This window comes from Montipora capricornis, chromosome 14 (assembly GCF_036669925.1).
Source record: "Montipora capricornis isolate CH-2021 chromosome 14, ASM3666992v2, whole genome shotgun sequence".
NCBI classification, from domain to species: Eukaryota; Metazoa; Cnidaria; class Anthozoa; order Scleractinia; family Acroporidae; genus Montipora; species Montipora capricornis.
The window spans coordinates 5,902,529-5,924,815 of NC_090896.1; the positions used below are offsets into that span (position 1 = coordinate 5,902,529).

The 22,287-nt window shown below is 38.4% G+C and overlaps 1 protein-coding gene across 2 annotated transcripts in view; it reads right to left on the bottom strand.

Moving 5' to 3' along the window:
* Positions 1–2,532: 2,532 nt before the first annotated feature.
* LOC138033485 (microfibril-associated glycoprotein 4-like) overlaps positions 2,533–22,287 on the bottom strand; it is a 41,716-nt gene continuing 21,961 nt past the window's right edge. For both annotated transcript variants that reach the window (XM_068881228.1, XM_068881227.1), the window contains exons 6-7: positions 6,700–7,080; positions 2,533–2,894 (exon numbers count right to left, since the gene is read on the bottom strand). In XM_068881228.1, coding sequence (XP_068737329.1) covers positions 2,632–2,894; positions 6,700–7,080 — 644 coding nt within the window. In that variant the 3' untranslated portion in view covers positions 2,533–2,631. The remainder of the gene's footprint in view (positions 2,895–6,699; positions 7,081–22,287) is intronic.

Consider the following 22,287-nt stretch of genomic DNA (forward strand, 5'->3'; position numbering starts at 1 on the left):
GATGTAAACAGTTATACATTAAGCCCTACTGTAACTTCCAAAGCCTCGCTTTTGTGGTCTTGGTGATACAAAAACAAGCGCTGGGAACGTTGATGGGCTAAGAATCCCCAACACAATCAGGTTGCATATTCCAGGGCTTACAACGGCGCTCAAGGCGATTTTACTAGTTGCTTTTCTAGATACTTTTACTACGGCGAAACATTGGAGCAAGTGTCACCAAAAGTTAAACTCAGACATTTTTTCGCCTGCAGTGCGCTGCTTTAATCTTTAGCCTATCTCTTAACTCGAAGAGCGATGTCACCGTCAAACTGTTTTTTAACATTTATTCCTCAACCTCGTCCACTTTAAGTACGGCATTCTTGTATCATAAATTATCAGTCGATAAATAGCACTTCGTGCGGCAGATATCCCACATACCGGTAAATTGGCTCGAAGTATCAAAGAGAAGATGTCCAAAACACTCCTACCAAATATACATTTATCTTCTTTTTTGCAACCAAACATTTTGTTCGTCGTCAAAGAATGCAACATTTGCCACTGCAAAGAATCTTAATTCTTTGGTGTGTTCGTTTCAATAGGGAGCTTAAGCAACGACAACGGCGACGGCAGCGAGAACGTCACGAATTTGCATATTTAGTGGTTAAAAACTATAGCTTCGCACGCCCTGCACGTGCTTTTTTCATTTTTGTCCATTTCGTTGCCGTCGTCAGCAAAACAACAACGTGAAATAGCCAAGTTTTTGGTTTTATGAAGAACGTCAGCACTTGAGGATGAATTTTCATTTTCTCTCCTAAAATGGAGTGCCGTTCCGACAGGTGTCATCTTTGAGGAATCACTACACCCTTGTCATATTAAAAACGTTGAAATAGTCACGAAGCGATTAAAATAACGCAAATTTATATTTTGAGATGACGTTCTCGTTGCCGTCGCCGTTGTCGTTGCTTAAGCTCCCTAATGGTTCGCTAGTGACAACGATTACACAAATTGCGTGGAGATCACCCGAGTCTCTCTTCTCTCATGCAATGTGATTGGCCAAAAAAAAAAAACAAAGCTAGTTGCGTCTTAGAAATCGTTTTGCACTCGAGTTCGACGTTGTTTTTCGGGGGACAGAAACGACCTCCGGAAATATGTCTGGGTTCCGCAGGCTAAGAAAGTTTCGATTGAGTGAATAAAGAAACTTCTGTTGCATACATGTACACTTTAAAGTTTGGTATGAGTCTAGCTTACAAGGATTTTACGTGCTGACTCAAGCATTTTAATTAAAAGACTGACCCTGACTGCTTGGACTAACCCATGGACGTCTACGTGTAAAATAAATCTATGGTCTACTCCACTACTGATATCAACCAAAATTATTTGAAGGCGGTGAAAATAAGAACCATTCTTGCTACCGTCACAGTATACTTGATTATGTTGTTAAAATATGTGACCTCTCACGGAAAATGTACACTAACGACTTTCCGGAAAACAGATCAAATGCGCAAAACAATAAACAAAACCAAATAAACACTATAACATAATTTTATACATGATTACATTAAAAATCGATTGCTAAATCAATTAATTATTCCTCAAATATTCCATAAATAATTATATATGCCGTATATAAAATATAAATTATATTTAAAAATCAGACATATCAGAATGATATGTCGGAAATATTATTTAAAAGCTAAACAACAAAAATATGTTTTTAAGTGTTGTTTAAATTTGTCTTGCTGGTCACGAAGGCATGAATAAGAGTTTCTGCAGTATCTTGTGAATGTGTTTCCAAATTCGCCCAATATTGTGATGCTAAAATGTTGCGCCACTAGTCTTCGTAATATGAGTCTCCATAGAAAATCTTTCTTCGAACTGGGCTCCTAAGTTTCTGACATGAGATGAAGCAACTATGTCAGCATTGCCAACGAGTATAGTGGAAATATCAATCTTTTAGACCTTTTGCTTCCTTGCAGAAAATTAACTAACAATTTATATCAGTGTTTTGCTTCTACATTGTATTACTCAATATACTGGAGTTGTTTCGGGCTGTGTTTTGATCAACTGTTGTGCTTCTCACATGATATCCAAACTTTGTTCAGGGATTGTGAAAGTAGATATGCGCACGCTAAGTCATGAACCACCAAGCATATAACGAGCTTGAGGACCGTACCGATACTAATGGGCAAAATGAATGCAGAGTGGCTAGGGAAAGGTTTCTTCTTTATACAATGAAAGAAGGATATAGAGTGGAAGCTTTCCCTTCAGTTGATTACCAACACATTTTTATGGTGCTGGTATATGGTATAATTAAAGTAGAAGAAAAAATATAGCACGGAAAAAGTGCTCTCTTAGGTGACGTTCGAATTTATTATAATTGTCGGTAAAGCATAGCAAGGTGAAGACAGTTAAAATATTCATGGTCTTAATTTAGGGGTTAATGATTTATTCTCTTGACGGGAGCAAAAAGGGAAGAATTTTCATTGGGTCTTTGCGCCTCCCTTTTGAGAGGGGATTATTTTTGGGATTGAAACTTAGTGATCTCAAACAATGTCAACTTTTTGTTTACTTTTATTTCTGTCAAACAACTAGATCACAAACTTATGATGGCTTCACATGTGCCAGAAAATCAGAGACTGATGTCTCAATCTTTTAGAAACCAACTGGTCTGATCTTCATTTCAGCTCTTTTAGCGGAATAGTTGTATCCTTTCCAAGATTTCCAGTTGACTCCATCTGCATATGAAGAGTGATTGCCATGGTGATAACCACCGTTTAGGTTTGAGCTGTGGCACTTCCTATACCACCAAGCACCTTTATACGTTGCTGCACAGTTTCCCGAATCCTGATCATTATCCTTGTCCTTGGTAGAAAAGGAAGCACCACGGTGGTAAGATAACGAATCACCAGCAGTTCCTGAAAACATTAAGTATATTGTAAAGGTACATGTAATAACGGATAACCAATCAATCTCCTTCTCGCGGCTCTCATTAGGAGGTATTTTCTAAACAGAATCGCTTGATTCTAGAAATTTCCTATTCAAATGATAAGTTCCTTTTTAAGAGGTTGAACGAAGTCGGAACAAAATGGAATGCGATAGTGGTTGTAAGGTTTGAAGAATCCGGGAGATTATATGAGTGTTGTTCTTTTAACTGTTCTACCAGTACTATGAAATCGTTATGTATAATAGACCACAAATGAAGATACACAGCTTTAATCTACACCTATATTTCGGCCGCACAAAACGGCCTTATTCAGGGTGATTAGAAACCGATACACAAGGACGTTAACTAGACGCTACTTAAGCTGCTAAATGTACGCCTATTTCAATTACTTGCAAATCAGCCTGCACCTTTTTGGCTAGATATTTTAATGCCAGAACAGAAAGTGTAGCAGTCCAAGGGCGGATTTAGGGGTGAGCCCAGTGCCCCCCCCCCCCCCCCTCTTTTGCCCAGGCTTTTTTTTTTTTTTTTTTTTGTAAACGTGTGTCGGATGGTACTTCGAGCTTTGTTACTTAAATATATTTTCTTTAATAAGCATTGTTAATACGAAAATATCTCGAACGTCGTTCGAATCAACGGCCCTTCTAAATTATTGTAGCTTCAAACCGACAAACTGAAAGATGTTACGGGCGTCGCATTTTATTCCGTAAAAAGATGAAGGAGGCTGGAGACGAATGACTGTTCTACAGTGTGTCATACATACAGTTGGAAATTGATTTTATCAAACCGAATAACCACCGTAAAAGATTTGGAAAGTTGTACCAGTAAAGCTAGGTTTTTTAGGTATAATACCTTAAAAATGGCCAAATTTTCGATGACTTTCACAATTTTTTATAGTGGCTTTAAAGTATTATTAAGTTGAGATCAACGCCACAATGAAACTTTTTGGGAAAAATTTGTATTTTTGTGATGATTTGCTGTTTTCTAAGGCCACATGGCTGGTTGCTAGGGTCAACGGGTCTTGTTTAGAGCTGAAAAACGACCTCCAAAAGCTTGTTTTCGTCCGGAAAAAAGGCCCTTCGTGACAAAGGACTCTTCCTGTTGCATATACGTATATATTTATGGTTGGATGATTGAGCGAGCCTGCAGGCATGATGAATTTTGATAATTTTCTTTACGCTGCGAAAATCCTAGATGTTGGATCTGCAAAATTCACATGTTTCTCGGCTTTCTTTCCTGTTTAATAACTATCCATGCCTAAGTTTCGCTCAGCCAGGCGTCCTAAAAGAAGGTTTTCGGGAAATCAGTATATGAAACGAGCGAAAGAGAATCTGAAACAATGACATGAGGCCCTGACAGGGTAAATTCCGACAAGCGACATGGCCCAATAAGTAGCGACAGCACATAAAATGAAATTCCGACAAAAGACATCCTTTCCCAGCAAAATTCCGACAGTGACGTCAAGGCCGAGAATGAGCCGATTAAACCCCGACACGAGTGATTTTAAAATTCAGACAAGCGACTCGGGCCCCCCCTCCTTCCCCTGGCAGGGCCTCTGACATCGGTGTCACGAAACAGGGGCACCCAACGGGAATACAGTTTAAAACCACTTAAACATAGCATTGTTAAACGTATTTTAGTATTTAAACGGTAGATATAGGCATATTTTTATCCCCTAAAAGTTTTTGATCTGTTCGGATTTCCAAGCTGAAAGTCTAGTGATCCAAAAATTATAGGGATCAAAACTTACCTTTTCGAAAATTTCAGCCAGAAAAAAGACTCCCGAAAATTCTAGGTGACCTTTTTAGGGTAAAAATCCGTTCACAAGATCTACGTACACTGTACTGACTGCATAATGGCGACTTCAGTTTCGGGCTGTCAGATAACTTTTTCCAAAGGAAGGGATGTGCTTCAAGTCTCAGACACGTTTGCGAAAACTGCGGCTGGAAACATGACTTTTTTACATCCAAAAAGCGAAACCTTAAGCAATGAGGTGAACAGACGTCTAGTGTATTCCATGTGGTCTATAGGAAAAGGTTACAGTAGAGCTAAAAAATTCTGCACTTTGATGAATATGCCTGCACCCCAACAGCAAGGGCATATCAGAAAAATGTAGGAACAGTGGAAAACATATGAAAATTATTGCCAAGAACGTCAACATGTCCAGTGCTGAAAAAGAGATCAGGGATGCCCAGGGAGCCAATGAAAATGATATTGTAAACTGTGGTATTTCCAGTGATGGTACCTGGCGAAAACAGGGTACACTTCCCTGAATGATTGTGTCATTGTCGTGTCAATTATTCTGTAATGGAAATGTTAGAATTTGGGTTGTTTGATGCCATCAGCCACTTCAACATTGGAGTTAGAATTGTTTTGCTCTTGCTTAAGAGGATTCAAAATCAACCTGGGGAAATGCACTGAGCAAGGGTGCAGATGCCTTCGCTTGGATCGCATTCGTAGCGCAGAGTACAAAAACAAAAGGAAAAAGAGGAGAAAGGTCCTAAGGGAACTAAAAAAGTAAAAGAAAAGCAAGAACCAGTAACCAGAGGGTGTTTTCTATGCTGCTGGTGCATTTTGACAAACTTTCTTTGCTCAAAGGATGACGAGAGACTTGCGGACCAATTAACTTATTTTGAAAGGCCTTTTTTCTCGCAAAATGAATTTTGATGAAAATGCGAGTACCTCAACATGTCTAGTTCAAAACGCATTTAAGATAATTTCATGGAATTTTCTGTACACAATTATGAATAATGCTTCTGTGCAATGAAACTAAAAGAAATATAAAGCCAAGAAACCCAACCTTGGGAAGACACATTTGAGTCAAATTATAGTTATTGCTGTTGGTTTGAAACCTGAAAAATGAGGGGTTTTAGGGCATGGTCATGTTGCTATGACAACAAATGATGCCAAAAATATTGCCAAAATAACTTTTCTCACTGAGTGTTTTCTGCTAAAACTCTAATAAAAATAATTGAAGCAATGCAAAGATTTTTTGACTTTTAACTGAGGTATCATACCACCTTGATTAATTAATTAATTAATTAGTCAATTAATTAATTAAAGAAATAGAGAAAGGAAAGCAGCGGTTTTCAAAGGAACGATCCCATTGACACTCGTAAACCAGGTGAGTAGTAACTGTAGGTTACATTTTATTGCCTTCCTGATCATAAGAAAATTTCTACGCGATTTACAATATACGCAATTTTCGATCTATTTAGCCACATTTTATCTCCGCAGATGGCCGCACTGCGCGACAGAATCCAGGTTATTCGGTTCTGCAAACCGCCTACTTGAGTTTTAGTCAAAAAGCAAAATGAACGAAGAAAATATTAAGCAATCAATGTAGCGGCTTCAACTGTACATGTATCTTAACTCAGCGAGTAACAAACTTAGAGATTTAGTCTTTGCTTTAAGTAGAAATTTACTTTAACTACACGTCCATTGAAGTGATCTATTTAACTTTACAGAAATTTCTTCGGCCCCCTCTTTCTGGAATTTCTGGATCCGTCCCTGAGCAAAGTAAATTTCCTTGAATAAATTTCCTTGAATAAAGCCTGGATTTTTCTGAGTAGTTGCTTTCAAAACTGTGATGATCTTGCTCCCTTCAATTATTTTACACAAGCGCATGCAACAATGAACTAACCAAAAAATTAAAGAGAAGAGTGTCAATTAGCATAGAAAAACACTGCTCTGGCTGTCTCTATTTTATGATATGGAACCGGTATTGCTATGTATATCGTAGAATCTTGATTGTGATACACGTTTGGAAAATTACATACCCGAGTAAGTTCCAAGGCTCAACTGGTAGTTGGTCTTCTCGCTACTCACTGCAAACATGTCATAGGCAGCATAGGCAGTTTTGCATTCTGTGTCTTCCAACTCAACTCGAAGCGTATTGGTCACCAATTTGGTCAGACGATGGATCTTGTCCAATCCCAGCCAATACTCGCCACGTAGGTTACCAAAGCCTATTTCGTAGTCAGACCAGCCGCGGTAAAAGTCAACTGATCCGTCCAGTCTCTTTTGGAACACCGTCCATCCCCCACCAGCTGTTGTCTGGTCACAAAACACATCAAAGGCCCCTGAACCATCAGGATCAATTGTATAAACACCACTGTTCCTTTCACCAGATTTGTACAGCTCAGCACAGTTCCTCCCGACTGTTTGAACAATTAAAAAGGAATTGAAAATTCTATTAAAACTGTAAGAAAAAGAAATATATTTCCACCAACGTGTTCTAACCCCTCTCACGTGTTCTAACACCTACTCGACTAACCCGTTTTCGGCTCATTTTCTACAACACGTTCAATCAATCTTTTATTGATTGAACGTGTTGTAGAAAATGGGCCGAAAACGGGCAAGACAAATGGTTGTTTACGTGTCAGGTAACTTAACTTACGAGTGGGAGCCGAAAAGTTTTCTCACTGTCCTTCTCTTGCGCATTGTTGCGATTTCCTCCACTCACCTGACTTTCTGCAGTTACGAATTTCTTCGGCTCGGGAACTCAAAGTTCTCGGCGGCTAAGGCCGGGCGACTAAGTAACTCATCACTAATTTGACGGTTTTTTCGCGCATTAACGTTTGCTTGAGTGCAACTGATAAAGCACATTTTTGAGGGACAGTTGATTCTCCATCACGCCAAGCTTACCCATACCTTCAAGAGTACACATGTTGTTAGCGCCTTTCAGTGTGTCGATATTACTTTGTATTTGAATGAGTTGCTTCTTCATTTGTTTCAGCATAGCTTCGATCTTTTCAGTCGATGATCCAGCGTAAAGTAAATTTTGTTACAATGCTGAGTAGCTGTCTTTAGATTGGCAGCAGTATTTCCCGACAAAGCAACGGGTTGGTTGACGATTGAACAACGCATAGAGCACCAACTCAAAACAAAATACAGTGGTAAAAAAAAGACATTTCGACAACTGATCGAGGTTCCACCCACAACGAACTTAATTCTTCCTGCTAAAACCAGGAACACCGGAACATCACGGAACACCCAAAATAATAAAGAACAACAAAAAATAAATTATTAAAAATATAATTAAAAAGGGCTTTGGTTTTCTGCTGACCAGAACGTAGTTACAGATCGCCGTCTTGATAGTGCCTCCCAACATGGAGAGCGTTGAGTGAATTACAATCAAGTCATTTACAAATGCAATCCGGCTGTGATCAACTCAATCCTTGGTGATTTTTTTGTCTGTCAGGTAACAACTCAGACGAGGAGCTTTCTCAAAGCGTGCAAGTTTCCTATGACAGATTGCCAAGCTTTAAGCGTGGAGAAATGAAAGCACCAATACCCGTGTTAAAGTACTCGGATATCACTTATCCCGAAAGTTAGCGTTTTTTTAAAACGCGTTTTTCACTTTAATTGTACGTCTCATTCGTAAGTTTAGAGAAAGCTGTTCAATAAGCTTATCAAAAGATCACTTTTATTTATAGATTCTGCAAGGCAGAAGTGATCGAAATTAATAATGTCGATGATGGAACGGTGAGGGCCAATTTGTTTTACTTCAACTTTAGTGTAACAAAAGTAAATAAAAAAGAGAAAAAAATTCTTTATGCGAGTAAAACGTTTGTAAATTAAACCAAAAACTTACACGCTCTGAGAAAGCTTCTCGTCTGAGTCGTTACCTGACAGAGAAAAAAGTCAACAGGGATTGAGGTGATCACAGCCGAATTGCATTTGTAAATGACTTGATTGTAATTCACTCAACGACGTTCTGGTGAGCAGAAAACCAAAGCCCTTTTTAAACTGTATTAAAATAATTTATTTTTTGTTGGTCTTTATTATTTTGGGTGTTCTGTGTTGTTCCGGTGTTCCTGGTTTTAGCACATGCCACAACCTCCACATCCGCAAATTTTCGGACGCTCGGAAAATTTTGTAAAATTCTCATCTTGTTCGTAGGCCTTCGTGATTTCGGCTGTGGTTTGTTTATGTTCTAAACCAATCACATAGCAAGTTTCAGCTCCGAAGTGTAAATATAGCATCCGTATCGCTTTTCCGGAACCTCATTCCCAGGGTCTTCTCGGCTTTCAACATGGCGGCGGGTCGAGAGAAGACCCTGCACACCGTGAACTAAAAAGACCGCTGATTTGTGCATTTTGTGGCATGAACTCTGATTGGTTTAAATGTCGAAAGAAACATGGAGGCTTGTGAGGAGATCGGAAGAAGAACAGAATTCGGGTTTAATTATTTGCAAAATTGCAGCTGTCCCGTAAGAAGCAGCCACAGATTAACAAGCATAACAGTACAAAATAAGGCTTCGCAAAACTACAGAATACAGGGCCACTTTTGTAGAGGGTTGGCTGCAGTGGCTCCGCGGCTCCACAGTCAAATTGAAGAAGAGGCATATTTCGCCCAAAGTAAGGGAATCCACGATAGTCTTGGATTCTGGATTCCATACTGTAGATTCCGGATTCCGGATTCCCAAAAGGGCTGGTTCCATTTTTTTTCTGTTTTAATCCTTTCCTTTGCATTTCGTTTTCGGGTTCGAATCGTGCTATATTGAAAGCGGCATAACAAGCTGGTTTTCTTTTTCTATTTACAAATTACGGGATTGAATGTATTACATTTCTTTCAGAGTTTATGATATAATAATATGTGATTACTTCTTTTCGTACCTGAGAAAATGTAAAATCCAATGATCATATATTTGGCGTCTTTGAGGTAGGGATTTCTTTCCCAATTTCAGGGCTCCCCGAGGTTCGATCATTCCTAAATGTTCACGTATATATATTTGATTGCTGCGTAATATAGCATCGGAATAAGCCGGTACAGTCATTACCAGCGAAAATCGAGCTGTGATTTGCAAGAAAGCAGCCTTCAAAGTTCGTGTCGGGTGTCATAGTTTTACACAGCATTGCTACCTATAGTGTAGGTTATTGCTCTATAAATTCAAGCCCAAAATGTTATTCAGTTTATCGTTACACCGAAGATGACGGAGGTCCGTCGAAACATGTTTGCAAATTCTTTCGGAACATCAAAACAGCATTTGAATTGAAACAAGAGGCCACATTCGGCCTATCCCCTGGCCGATTCCTATGTTTATACGTTCTTTTTAAGAAATGCTAGGATGAAGTTGAATCATCTTTGCTAGTGTTTTATTTTCTTTTTGTAAAAGGTTGGTTTTAAGTAAATAAGTAAGAACTTCAAGTCAACGAAACCCTAATGAAACATAGAAATTAAAGAGGATTAAAGGAAAAAGAACTTGCAATACCTTGAAGGTAAAAGTTCATAATAAATTATGTATTCAAATTTTATTTTGACAGCCTCACAAATGTTTGTTAACATTGGAATACTGACACTACAGAAGAAACAGGAAGTCATTTTTGCGAGCAAATGTATATTATAGGTCGAACATTTACTAATATATTTTATACAATTATCCTGGAAATGTATATGGGGGAAGGTTGAATCACAGATCATCACCCCTGTATTTTTGGCAAGAAGATTCACTTTCACCTTTACTCCACAAATGGTGACATATTTTGGTAAATAATTGATTGTAAGATGCCTGTTTATACATAAGTCATGGTAGAACTTAGTCCCAATGTTCACAATAGCAGCTAATGTATTAGAATCCCAGTAACTGCAGGCTTGTTGATGGAGTAACACAATGAATATAGTGCCAGTGCAAAACACTGCTTACAAGGACAAAGGTGTTGTTTCCAGCAATATCAAGATTAATTTTAGCAATTTTTACTCCTGTTACCTCAAATACATCACTGGTCTGATACAAACTTTGAATATAATTCTTATAGATGGTACTTCTAAAAGGACAGATGTCCCTTGAGGGTGACTGTTAACACACATCTATACCATGAAAATCAAATTATTTTGAAAGTACCATAATTTATTACAATAGATTCCAGCAGCAATGCATCCTACTGCTAAAACGAATGAGGTATAGTTTTGATCCATAAGCGATTCAAAAACTCCAAACAAAGACATACAGTAAGGGTATCCCTCAATTGCACTATTACTATGAACATTTCCAGTGTAGTTCTCACTGTAAGAAACCTGGTAGGTAGTATCAAACACACTTAACATTGTTGTTAACTCTGCCAACATTAAAAAAGACCTACCAGCTGACTGCGACAACCTTATAATTGATTACCAACATCCGTGATTTGTATTACATCATTAGGACAGTTTATCCCCACATTGTTGTGGTAAATTAAAGAACTCAACTCTTCACAACACGCTGTTGTCCAACACTTTGACCAAATACTGTAACGTTGCCTTGGCTGTAAGGTGCTCTTACAGTTTTAATGGGGTCCACAATGCGACCAGGGTTCTCCTCTACATTGAAACTTTTAGTTTAACCTTACAATAATTAACTCTATGGTTATGACTCCTGAAAAGTGACGAAGGCAAACACATATAAACAAAGAATAATTTTTAACTTTCTGCATCTCTTTAAAACTTCTTCGATGCCAGTTCGATTTAAATTTAACATAGCGATGAATTTTAGATGATACTGGTGTATTTTTTCCGATGATTTCAAAAGAGACAAACGCTTTCAGCCTCCGATTCTAATCTTCGACAGCCGCTTAAGCTTTTTCACTGGTATTCCACTTGGTTCACAATCCCGTCTGGACACGGCGTTAGAATAAATTGTTATTGTTGGCGTAAACAAACATCTCATAACAAGACCTGATTAACTTTATTGGTGCCGTTTAATGATTTTGTACACCTGAAGGTATCCGTTTCACTTCTGGGAGCTATGCTTGTTAAAAAGGGACAAAACATTAAGATGTGCTATTTACACAATAAGAATGACATACATATATCAAGTGCTTATACATGTACATCAAAACTGTTATACATACATCAAGACTGTTTTACATACATCAAAATTCGCCATATACATATCAAAGCTCATATTTACATGTTGAATTAAAACGATGCTACACTTACATCAAGATTATCTGATATATTTACATCAAGATTCTTTAGCAATATGTACATCAAGTTTCCAGAGAAATATACATCATGATTCGTGATACTTTCCATCGAGTTTTAAACACATCAAGATGCGTGATAACATACACAGTATGACTTCTAACGTCCGTGTCTTATTGATCTACATCATTCGTGATATCTGTATGCATCAAGATTTGTGATATATACATGGAGATTCGTGCAATTTTTACACGAAGACCAGAATACCGCTGGATTTAAAGAGCGAGGGGTGGGCAGCCCTAAAGGCCCGAATCCGGAATCAATAAACCAGAATCAGGAAACCGGAATTATCCACAAATCGCGAGAAATACAACAACTTGCCCACTCCTTGTACGCTCTGCTATAATTCCCACACTCAAGTATTTAACTCTGAGGGAATGTAAACTGTAAGAAGGATCTGACCTTGTTATTCTGGATATAAAGACGTGAACATGGTGATGGCATCATCAAGCTAAGGCAGTCCACATTACAATAAAGGGAACTTAAAACTTGTTTAATTCATTTTTATTGCTTTTTCATCTGCCTTGGTACGAAAATGCCTCTTTTAAAGGAACAAGGCGCCAGGGAGGATGTGTTGCGTAAGTGATGGAGCGACGAAGCTGTCGATTATAGGTTGAGAAAGACTGAACATAAAGTGAATATGAAAGATTTACATTGTTTATCGAAGAAAAGTTCTTTCGAGACGTCCCACTGGCATTGAATAGGCCAGGAAACAAGCAAGTTTTGAAGATTCTGCCGAAAGGCAGATGAATATTGCGCTTCAAGGTCGACAACTGATGATATGTTCGGCTTGAGTTAAAAGGTTTTTCCACCGTGTTTTCGCAGTTTGAACATACCTTGGACTTCCGAATGATGTAATTTCATGACACCCAAAATGCCCAAAAAGTAGAACGAAACAATGCAATAACAACTTAAAACTGTTGAAAAACATAAAAGAAATGCAGCAAAAGGAAAGAGAAGCATGGATGGACACAAATCATCAGACAAGATTGAAACGGATTACATTTGGGTAATCCTGAAAAAAAAAACGGCCCGACGTTTTTAAAACAAAATTGCAGCGTAGACACTGATTTAAAAGTTTTTAAAAAGTAAAATGTTTCGATCACTTCGGTGATCTTCATCAGTTACATATATATGCAAATATGACTAACGATGGTAAAATAGGCAAGTAGATGACACATATGCATAACGCGTGTGCCAAAAAATGTTCTAAAAATTCTTGAGATTGAGGTACACACGTGGAAACTCAACTTGCTCGTTGATTGAGTTCTCTTCCTTATTAGAATACCACGCTTCCCAAAACAACCGCTGGTTCCATTGGGGTACAGATGTAAAGAATTGACACGTTTTCAAAATCAAAGCTGTGGCCAGTTTTTTGGGAACGTTGCCAGTTGAGGGTTTTTGTCAAAACACGCGGCGCCTTTAGAATGTTCTTTAGTTCTGGTCATTAAGGCGCGTGACGTTTGGCCGATGTACGGCACTACAGCGCAATCGTTGCATTCGATCTTGTAAACAGTGCTCCTTGTGTCCTCTTTCTTTTGTTGATCTTTCGGTCTTCTGAAAAAAGAGCCGACGATGCGGACGGGTTTGTGCGCCACTTTGATGTTGTGTTGGTTTAGCACTCTTGTAATTTTCTCAGAGGCGCCTTTAGCGTAAGGAAGTACGACCAAATTACGCGTGACTGCCTGGTCCCCTGTCTTTCGCGTGGTTTACGGGATTTACAACTGTCAATGAACCGTACCGGATAGCCATTGACTTTAAGCGCTGCGGTTACACGCTGAACTTCGGCGCTCTTTTCTTTGTCTGTGGACGGAATAGAGGTGGCTCAATCTAACAAAGTCCGTGCAACGGCGCGTTTGTTTTGAATATGATGATGCGAGTCGAAATCTAGGTATTTGTCTGTATTTGTGGGCTTACGGTATACAGTAACAACGATCGAACCATCGGTCCGTCTAGTGGTTTTTGTGTCCAGAAAAGAGATAGCGCCTTCTTGCTCAACCTCGCCGGTGAATTGGACGTGTGGGTCAATCGAATTCAGGTGGGCATGGAACTCTTCCATGAATTACTTATGGATACAGGCTTGGCCATCGTCGACGTACTGGTACCACCATTTAGGTGGGTGAGGGGCGGTTACGAGTGCCCTCTCTTCGATGTGCTCCATAACTAAATTCTCTAGAATGACACTCATGGTAGCCTGCGAACGCAGACGTATATCCTGCGGTCGTTTCTTTCGTGGGAGAGAAATGACCGCCGGAAATACGTTTGCGTTCGCAGGCTACACTCATGGGAGAGCCCATAGGGCACCCGAAAACTTGTTGGTAATGGGTGCCTTGGAAAGTTGAGTAGACGTTATTAAGCACGAACTCCAATAGTTGCATTACCTTGTCAGAAGACAAGTTTGTTCTTGCACAGAGTGTAGAATCCTCATGAAGTCGTTCACTTGTTATTCTCAAAGCCAAGTGGGTGGGCCGAATGCAGGTAAACAGTGATACGACATCGAAAGACACGAAAATCTCGTCCGGTTCTAGAGTTTGTTCCCGTATTCTTACGGCGAAAACTCTAATGTTTTTAACAGAATACCTGTTATTCTGGAGGGGTGAGGTGACCGCCACGAGATGTTTGAAAAGCTCATATGTTGAAGAGCCAATAGAGCTAGTTATGGGTCTGAGCGGGACATCAGGCTTGTGGATTTTTGGTAAGCCGTAGAAAGACGCTTGTGTGCAATCTGTACTACGTAAACGGTAGTACTGTTTGTTGTGAAGATGCTCCTCGTCGGAACTATGCATGCTCAGTTGTAAAAAGTACGGATCTCCTGGAGCAGTTTGTTAAGCTCTTTCTCTGTGCTAGCCGTTGGATTTCTGTGTCCATCCGTTATTCTTTTATAGGTGTTCTCGTCTTGTAAATGTTAATTCCATGATCTTATCAGAATAATCACTGGTATTCATCACTACCACACACCGGCCTTTTTCCGCTGGGAGGATTGTGACAGAGGGATCTTCAGCGACGCTTTCTAAAGCTTTCTCCTGTGCTGTCGTGATGTTACGACGTTTAGGAGGACTAACGCCAACCGTTTGCGATCGATGTTACAGAGACGCGTAAGAGTATCTTTCTCTGTGCCAGGGAGGTGTCCGATCGATCAATCGAACACCGATCTATCGATCACCAAAGTGATCCAAACGTTTTACTTTTTAAAAACTTTTTAAATCAGTGTCAACGCTGCAATTTTGTTTTAAAATCGTCTCGAAAGAACTTTTCTTCGATAAAAAATGTAAATTTTTCATATTCACTGTATGTTCAGTCTTTCTCAACCTATAATCGACAAAAATAATTGTTTGGAATAATAAAGAGATTCGAATAGACAATAAGCCAGTGTACTATAAAAATTATTTTAAATCGGGAATTATTTACATACACGATCTTCTTTTTAACTTAAATACAATGGACTCCTATAACTATTTTTCAAACAAAATTGTCAAAAACAATTTTCTGCAATGGGCGGGCCTTCGTCATTCTGTGCCTTCTCATTTAAAAGAAATCAGCCTAGATAGATTAACCATATCCCCATCACTTATAATTGGAAATAAAATTTTCGATATTAAAGACAAAAAATCAAAAAATTATTATTTGCTTCTGGTCTCAAGAAAAGCTCAACCTCCTAATATTATCGGTAAATTGAAGAGTGATTTTAATTTCACAAGCCAACAATTTAAAGAAATCTTTTCGTTACCACATTTGGTTGCACTTGAGTCATATGTTAAGGCTTTCCAATACAAAGTAATTAATTCTATTCTTTACACTAACAGCAAACTATGCAAAATTGGATTTAGAATTAATGATGCATGTACTTTTTGTAATGATGAACCTGAGAATTTATATCACCTTTTCTATGAATGCCCTCACTCCAAAACGTTCTGGACTAATTTCGAATCGTACTGGTACCTTCTATCGAATCAGCCAATCCATCTTTCTGCGCAAAACGTTTTATTTGGAGTTTTATCAAAACAATGCCCTTTATCAAATTTATTAAACTATTTCATATTAATTGGAAAATTATTTTTGTGGGACTGCAGAAGAAGCCAAACACTTCCTAAAATTCAAGGACTGCAATCGAAACTAAAGATTAAATATGAAACTGAAAAAAAGATCAACAAAAACAACTTCTTTGAAAAGAAATGGGTACTCACTCCAATATAATTAATTAAGTTATTTATTTATTTATTTATTTATTTTTAATATGCATGTATCTTTTATTTTGTTGCTCATTGTTTTTAATGTAAGAATATAAATATAATTAGCATCTGAAATCGTATTATTTTGTAAGCAGTGTATAAATTGGTATTGCAAGTTTAAAAAGTAATCATATTGTTTTTGTAGAGTAAGTATTGCAATTGTATTATTGTAAGTAGCACCTGTAATTGTAAGTGCATTGTATTGTAAGTAGTGCGTACGCAATTCAATTGTTAAATAGTTTTGATGGTAGTATAATGGATTTCAGTAGTTGTTAATTGTGTAATTTTTGTAAGTTGTGTAAGTAGATGTACCAGTGTTGTAAGTAGTGTGAATCATAATAAAAAGTTATCGATCAAAAAAAAAAAAAAAAAAAAAAAAAAAAAACCTATAATCGACAGCTTCGTCGCTCCATCACTTACGCAACACATCCTCCCTGGCGCCTTGTTCCTTTAAAAGAGGCATTTTTGTACCAAGGCAGGTGAAAAAGCAAAGAAAATGATTTAAACAAGTTTTAAGTTCCCTTTATTGTAATGTGGACTGCCTTAGCTTGATGATGCCATCACCATGTTCACGTCTTTATATCCAGAATAACAAGGTCAGATCCTTCTTACAGTTTACATTCCCTCAGAGTTAAATACTTGAGTGTGGGAATTATAGCAGAGCGTACAAGGAGTGGGCAAGTTGTTGTAGTTCTCGCGATTTGTGGATAATTCCGGTTTCCTGATTCCGGTTTACTCTTTTCGGATTCCGGCCTTTAGAGCTGCCCACCCCTCGCTCTTTAAATCCAGCGGTATTCTCGTCCTCATGTAAAAAGTGCACGAATCTCGATGTATAATATCACAAATCTTGATGCATATATTTCACGAATGATATAGATCAATAAGACACGGACGTTAGAAGTCATACTGTGTATGTGCATCTTGATGTGTTTAAAACTCGATGGAAAGTATCACGAATCATGATGTATATTTCTCTGGAAACTTGATGTACATATTGCTAAGAATCTTGATGTAAATATATCAGGTAAGTGTAGCATCGTTCAACATGTAAATATGAGCTTTGGTATGTATATGGCGAATTTTGATGTATGTAAAACAGTCTTGATGTATGTATAACAGTTTTGATGTACATGTATAAGCACTTGATACATGTATGTCATTCGTATTGTGTAAATAGCACATCTTAACTTTTTGTCCCTTTTTAACAAGCATAGGGAGCGAAATAAAATCTTCAAATGAATTAGAGACCGTTTCTGAACATCGTACATGTATACAGTACACTTATATCCTGCTTGTACAATGACACCACTGCAAAGTACAATCTTTAACGTTTCCCTACGCCAAATTTCAAAACAAGTAATTACAAGAAACACAAAAATTATCATAAGGCGGATTCTGGTACATACTTCTTTTGCTTTCCCACGGAACTCACGTGGTTAGATTTTCAATATGGCGTCAGAACAAGATAATGTTCGTTCTTGCGTCGATCAACATTATTTTTCTCAGTTGCAGTAGTTCACACTTTTGCATGGTTATAGGTTTCCGTAATACTTCTGATATTTTTCACTTTCGAAACTTTTTCATCACATTCGCATTTTGCGTTCACAGATAATCTCAACTCATGATCACCAGTGACATACTTTGGAACTTTGCGTGCAACTTGACCATATTTTCGATTCACTGACCGATTCGTTCCTGTACCGCTCAATATTTTTAGAGTGCATTCACTCCGAACACCTTCTTCGACGTTGCAACAGCTCTTCCCGTATACGTCACGTTCTTAGAGCCCACGATTCTGTTGGTCAGCAGGCTTTGCCGATTTGTGGTGGAAACGAGCGGTGGAAACGAAAACTGGCTGAAAACTCAACTCTGGCCGCCGTGCCTTCGGCCAGAGTAACAAAACCGCCAATCGCTAATCACTTCCAGACTATCACGAAGTAAAGCTCGGTTTCTTAACATGTATTTGGACATTGTATTACGTTCTCTCTCTATTTTTTATTGGGCTCATTGTCAAGGCGCAAAAAACTAAATTCGGTTACCGCTCGTTTGTAAAACTTTCATTTCTAGAGACACAGTGCAGTCAAAGCTGTATAGAGGTGAACTTGTTTGTTCTTCATTTCAAAATCTGATTAAGGTGATTCCTTAGTAATAGAAGTTGTCGTAAGATTTTCTTTAAACTTTTCTGTTCCCTACATTATGGTGACTCGAAATGTGCAATTAAAAAAGCACGTCACCAAGCTCGTTTGCGAGATATAACTTGGTCAAGTTAGTCATTTAATCATTGCGACTTGATCTATCAAGGACAAGTTTGTTCCATCGGTTCACGCTTTGTTTTTGCAGGAACAGGAAGCACAGCTTTGACGTAATTGAGCTGTGAAAATTGATGGTACAACCTCTTAGCCATACCTGAATACGAACTTGGCCTACGCGGTGTTATGCGCAGAACAGGATTCGCAGTGCAATACTAGGGAATTACCTTAACGGCTATACCGATCTTAGATCGGTCTAATTCCCAAAAGCGACCTCAATGTGAACGAGGCCTTATCAGGAGTACAACTGGAGAACCAGAAAATATGAAAAGTCCGTCTGATCCTTGAGTTTGAGATGACTGAGAAATCGAGAGAGACTCCGCGCGTTTCTCACGCGTTGGCGCTTTTTAGCGTTGTACAACTAGGCTTATACAGCGCCCATGTATACAGATCTATACGATATTTTCGCCACGGCCGACTTAGAAAACTTGCATATTGCGTTCAATTAAGATTATTGAGAAAAAAATTCAATCACTTGTCTGTCGATGTTTGCCGCCACGTTCAGTACAGTCCATAGACTTGCTTTTCCGACTTGCTACAAGTCGACCTATAGTACAAGTGGTTCTTATACACCAGTGAAAGAAAATTCCCCCCCCCCCCCAAACCAGGGCCATAGCGGGGAATTGGAATTTGTCGTCTGTGAAACAGAGCCCCCCCTCCGGGGAAGTATTTTTGGTCCAATGTTCCTGCCCTCGGGAACCTGTGAGAACAAAGAACGCCATATTAAAAGGTAAAAGGACCAAATTTAATGCTCTTTACAAATCACCATTCTTTCAACTGCAAATTTTGTTAAACAGTACTCTTATTGCACATTGTGAACCGAAGAAACAAGGTACTGTATGCAAAATTACCATGCGGCTTAAAAAAGAAACCGCTGATCCATAAGAGTACGGGCAATTTTTTGCGAGAGGGTGCGGTGAATTATTTGCCCAAAAATGTCGTAATTTACCAAAATTTTTTACGAAACAGTCGAAAAGAAACGAGGGTCATACAATGCACTAACATAGGCCTACATATCAAGTAAAAATATTCGTACATATTAATCTATCATACGAGTTCATAAAGCAAGTTAAAAGAAAGAGGCCTCATGCCGTTTTTCCTTTGACACGTATAAGTCTATCAGTCAGCTAAAAATTGGTATAAAGTTTCACAGCACAGCATTACAAGTACCTTTCTCTGTCAGTCTTTTCTTTTGTTTGTTTTGTTTTCCCATGACGTCTTTTCGAGTAGTAGACGAAAAAATCCGACAAAGAACAAATTTCTCAAAGCTATGTGGCGACGCGTCACGCGTATGCCGGGGATGAATGAAAAAGACACACACCGCGTCATTGCTCGTGATTACTTAGTGACAGCTGATTGTATACGGTTCTGACCGTTGCAGGCTAATTTATCAAAACCATGAATCGACATGAAAGTGTTCTCAGCGAAACCAATAGGTCGAACCAGGGCCAAATTATAGACCACTTTCATAAATGGCGTCCTCTTTTACATTCTTTTGTATTTATGTTAATTAGACCTACTGGCCTCATTTCGAAACAAACATTCTTTTGACCTTTCTGGTGTTAGTTCGTCTTAGTTTTAGTTAGCTACCAAAATTAGATTATCAAATTTCAAATTTCAAGTTCTTTTACCGTCTCAGCAACTTTCAGTCTACAAAGAATTTTCATCTAAAATGAAATTTACTTCTACCCGTCACGAATTTATACTTTAAATTTCTTCAAAATTTCGGCATTAAACACCTCGATCTCGACATGCCAAAAATATGCATATCCCGTCTATTGGCACATGTCAAAGTATAAAGTTGTTCATAAGATGAAGAAATTACAAAATATTTCGAAATTCGAAAATATCCCCATCTTATGGCTCAAAAATAAATCTGAAAGCTCACTGGAGAGGAAGGCGAGAGGTAGTAAGGTGTGCAAAGAAAATCAAGGTCAACGCAGACTTTCTTTCTTTGGATTTGTTATTTATCTTTTCACTCAGGAAGAGCACTGGTAATTCGCAAGGTTTAATACGTTTGTCAAAAAATTCTGTATCACGGGAGATCATGAACAAAGAGAGAAAACAAATTATGAGCAAGTCGCTTGATAGCATCAGGCATCTTCATTTGCATGATGCCTTCCCTCCCGATTTTCCCGTCGAAATTCGAAAATATCAGACATCTGAGAAATTTATATTTTCAATTTCAGCAAAACAAAACAAATGGTCAATTGATCATGATTATGATTTTTTTGGCGTAAGAGATCTCGACGTGACAAAAATATGCACATCGCGTCGGCAAGTGTCAGAGAGCAAGTTGCCTTTGATGACAACCGATGAGATTTTACAAAATGTTTCGAAATTCGAAAATATCAGACATCATCAGACTCACTCACTCACTCAGACAGACAACCCCGATGACATTGTGCATTACGGGCTAGCCCGTAGGCACAAAAATAAACTTGCATTGGTTGGTTTAAAACAACATGAAATGAAAAGCAAAACAAAATTTATTTTTCATCTACCGTATACACCGAATTCATAAATGGCGGCCGACCTGGGTCGACTGGCGGCCAGACATGACATCGAGGCGTTTTAGGATACACACGCCGTATCTCAGAAGGAGGAAAGGAGAAAACGAACGATCGACGTGCGGAAAATTATATTCCTGGTTCTTCTTTAAGTGCCAGAAGGTCATCGGTATTAAAATATGATGAGCTACGGTTTTGGCTGAAATGTTGGAATTAAGCTTAAAGACTAAATTGTAAAGAGGTAAATTTTATAACTTTAGTAAGCTTACATCGTTCGATCCGGCGTAGTTGCGTCATATTAAGTCATCTGTATGAAGAAAAATGCTCTTGTTTTTCTTTTTGTTGCTATTGCTTTTTTAAGAGTCGAAGAATACATCATTCAAGGGAAAGACAAAAAGTTTTCTTACGGATCCGGATTTGTTGTGAACTAAGCGAAAATTTGCCAAGCAGGGTGCGAGTTGTGCTGTTGTTGATTCAAACTCTGGTGAGGTTTGAAGCTTACTAATGTAAGCCTCAAGATTTTGCTGCCGCATCACTGATTAAATCTTGCGTACCTCCACTTTCAAACAAGGAAAATTTACAAATTTTAAGCGTAAGAGCCAAAGATTGGTTACAAAAACCGGCCTTACACGCCACCCACGAACAAGCGGAGTTCTACAACACCTCCAGATGCAATACACATTACTATCTTATTATCTTCACACGGCAAACTTGAGTTTGCAAACTCAAGTTTGACAAACTCAAGTTGGAGTGTGTAAACGGCACAAAAACAGTCGGCAAACACGTTGGCAATTTGTTGGCGACAAATAGAACTTGTCTCTATTCTCGCCAATAGTTTGCCAACATGTTTAACAACTGTTGTTGTGTCTTTCACGCACATCAACAAGTGGTTCGTCATTTTTCTGCATGAAGCAGTGATAGCACTTACAGCAAAAACAAAAAGGGCTTGTCGTCGCTAGTACATTCTATTCTTAAGATACTCGTCCTCATAGGTTCATAGGTTTCTTTATTTCCACAGATGAAACAATACAAATTAATAATACATGTCACAGAAATGTGGAGTGGAGATGTGCGAGCAAAACTACACAGGGTTAGTAGTGTTCGCACACCTAACCTAGCATTCATACAAGGTATTAATATTAATATATAATATTAAATAGCAGACAGACATGATAGACTACGTTGTGAAAACCAAGAAATAAAATGAAATAGACAACAATTAGGTTAATTAATAACTGAGCTTGAGTTAGAAAGTAAACAAACAAAACTGACATAACAAAGGAAAACAATGACACGGTGCAACTACAGCTAAACAAGATGTCATTCTCGGGCTTTGGATGTAAACAGATGAACTT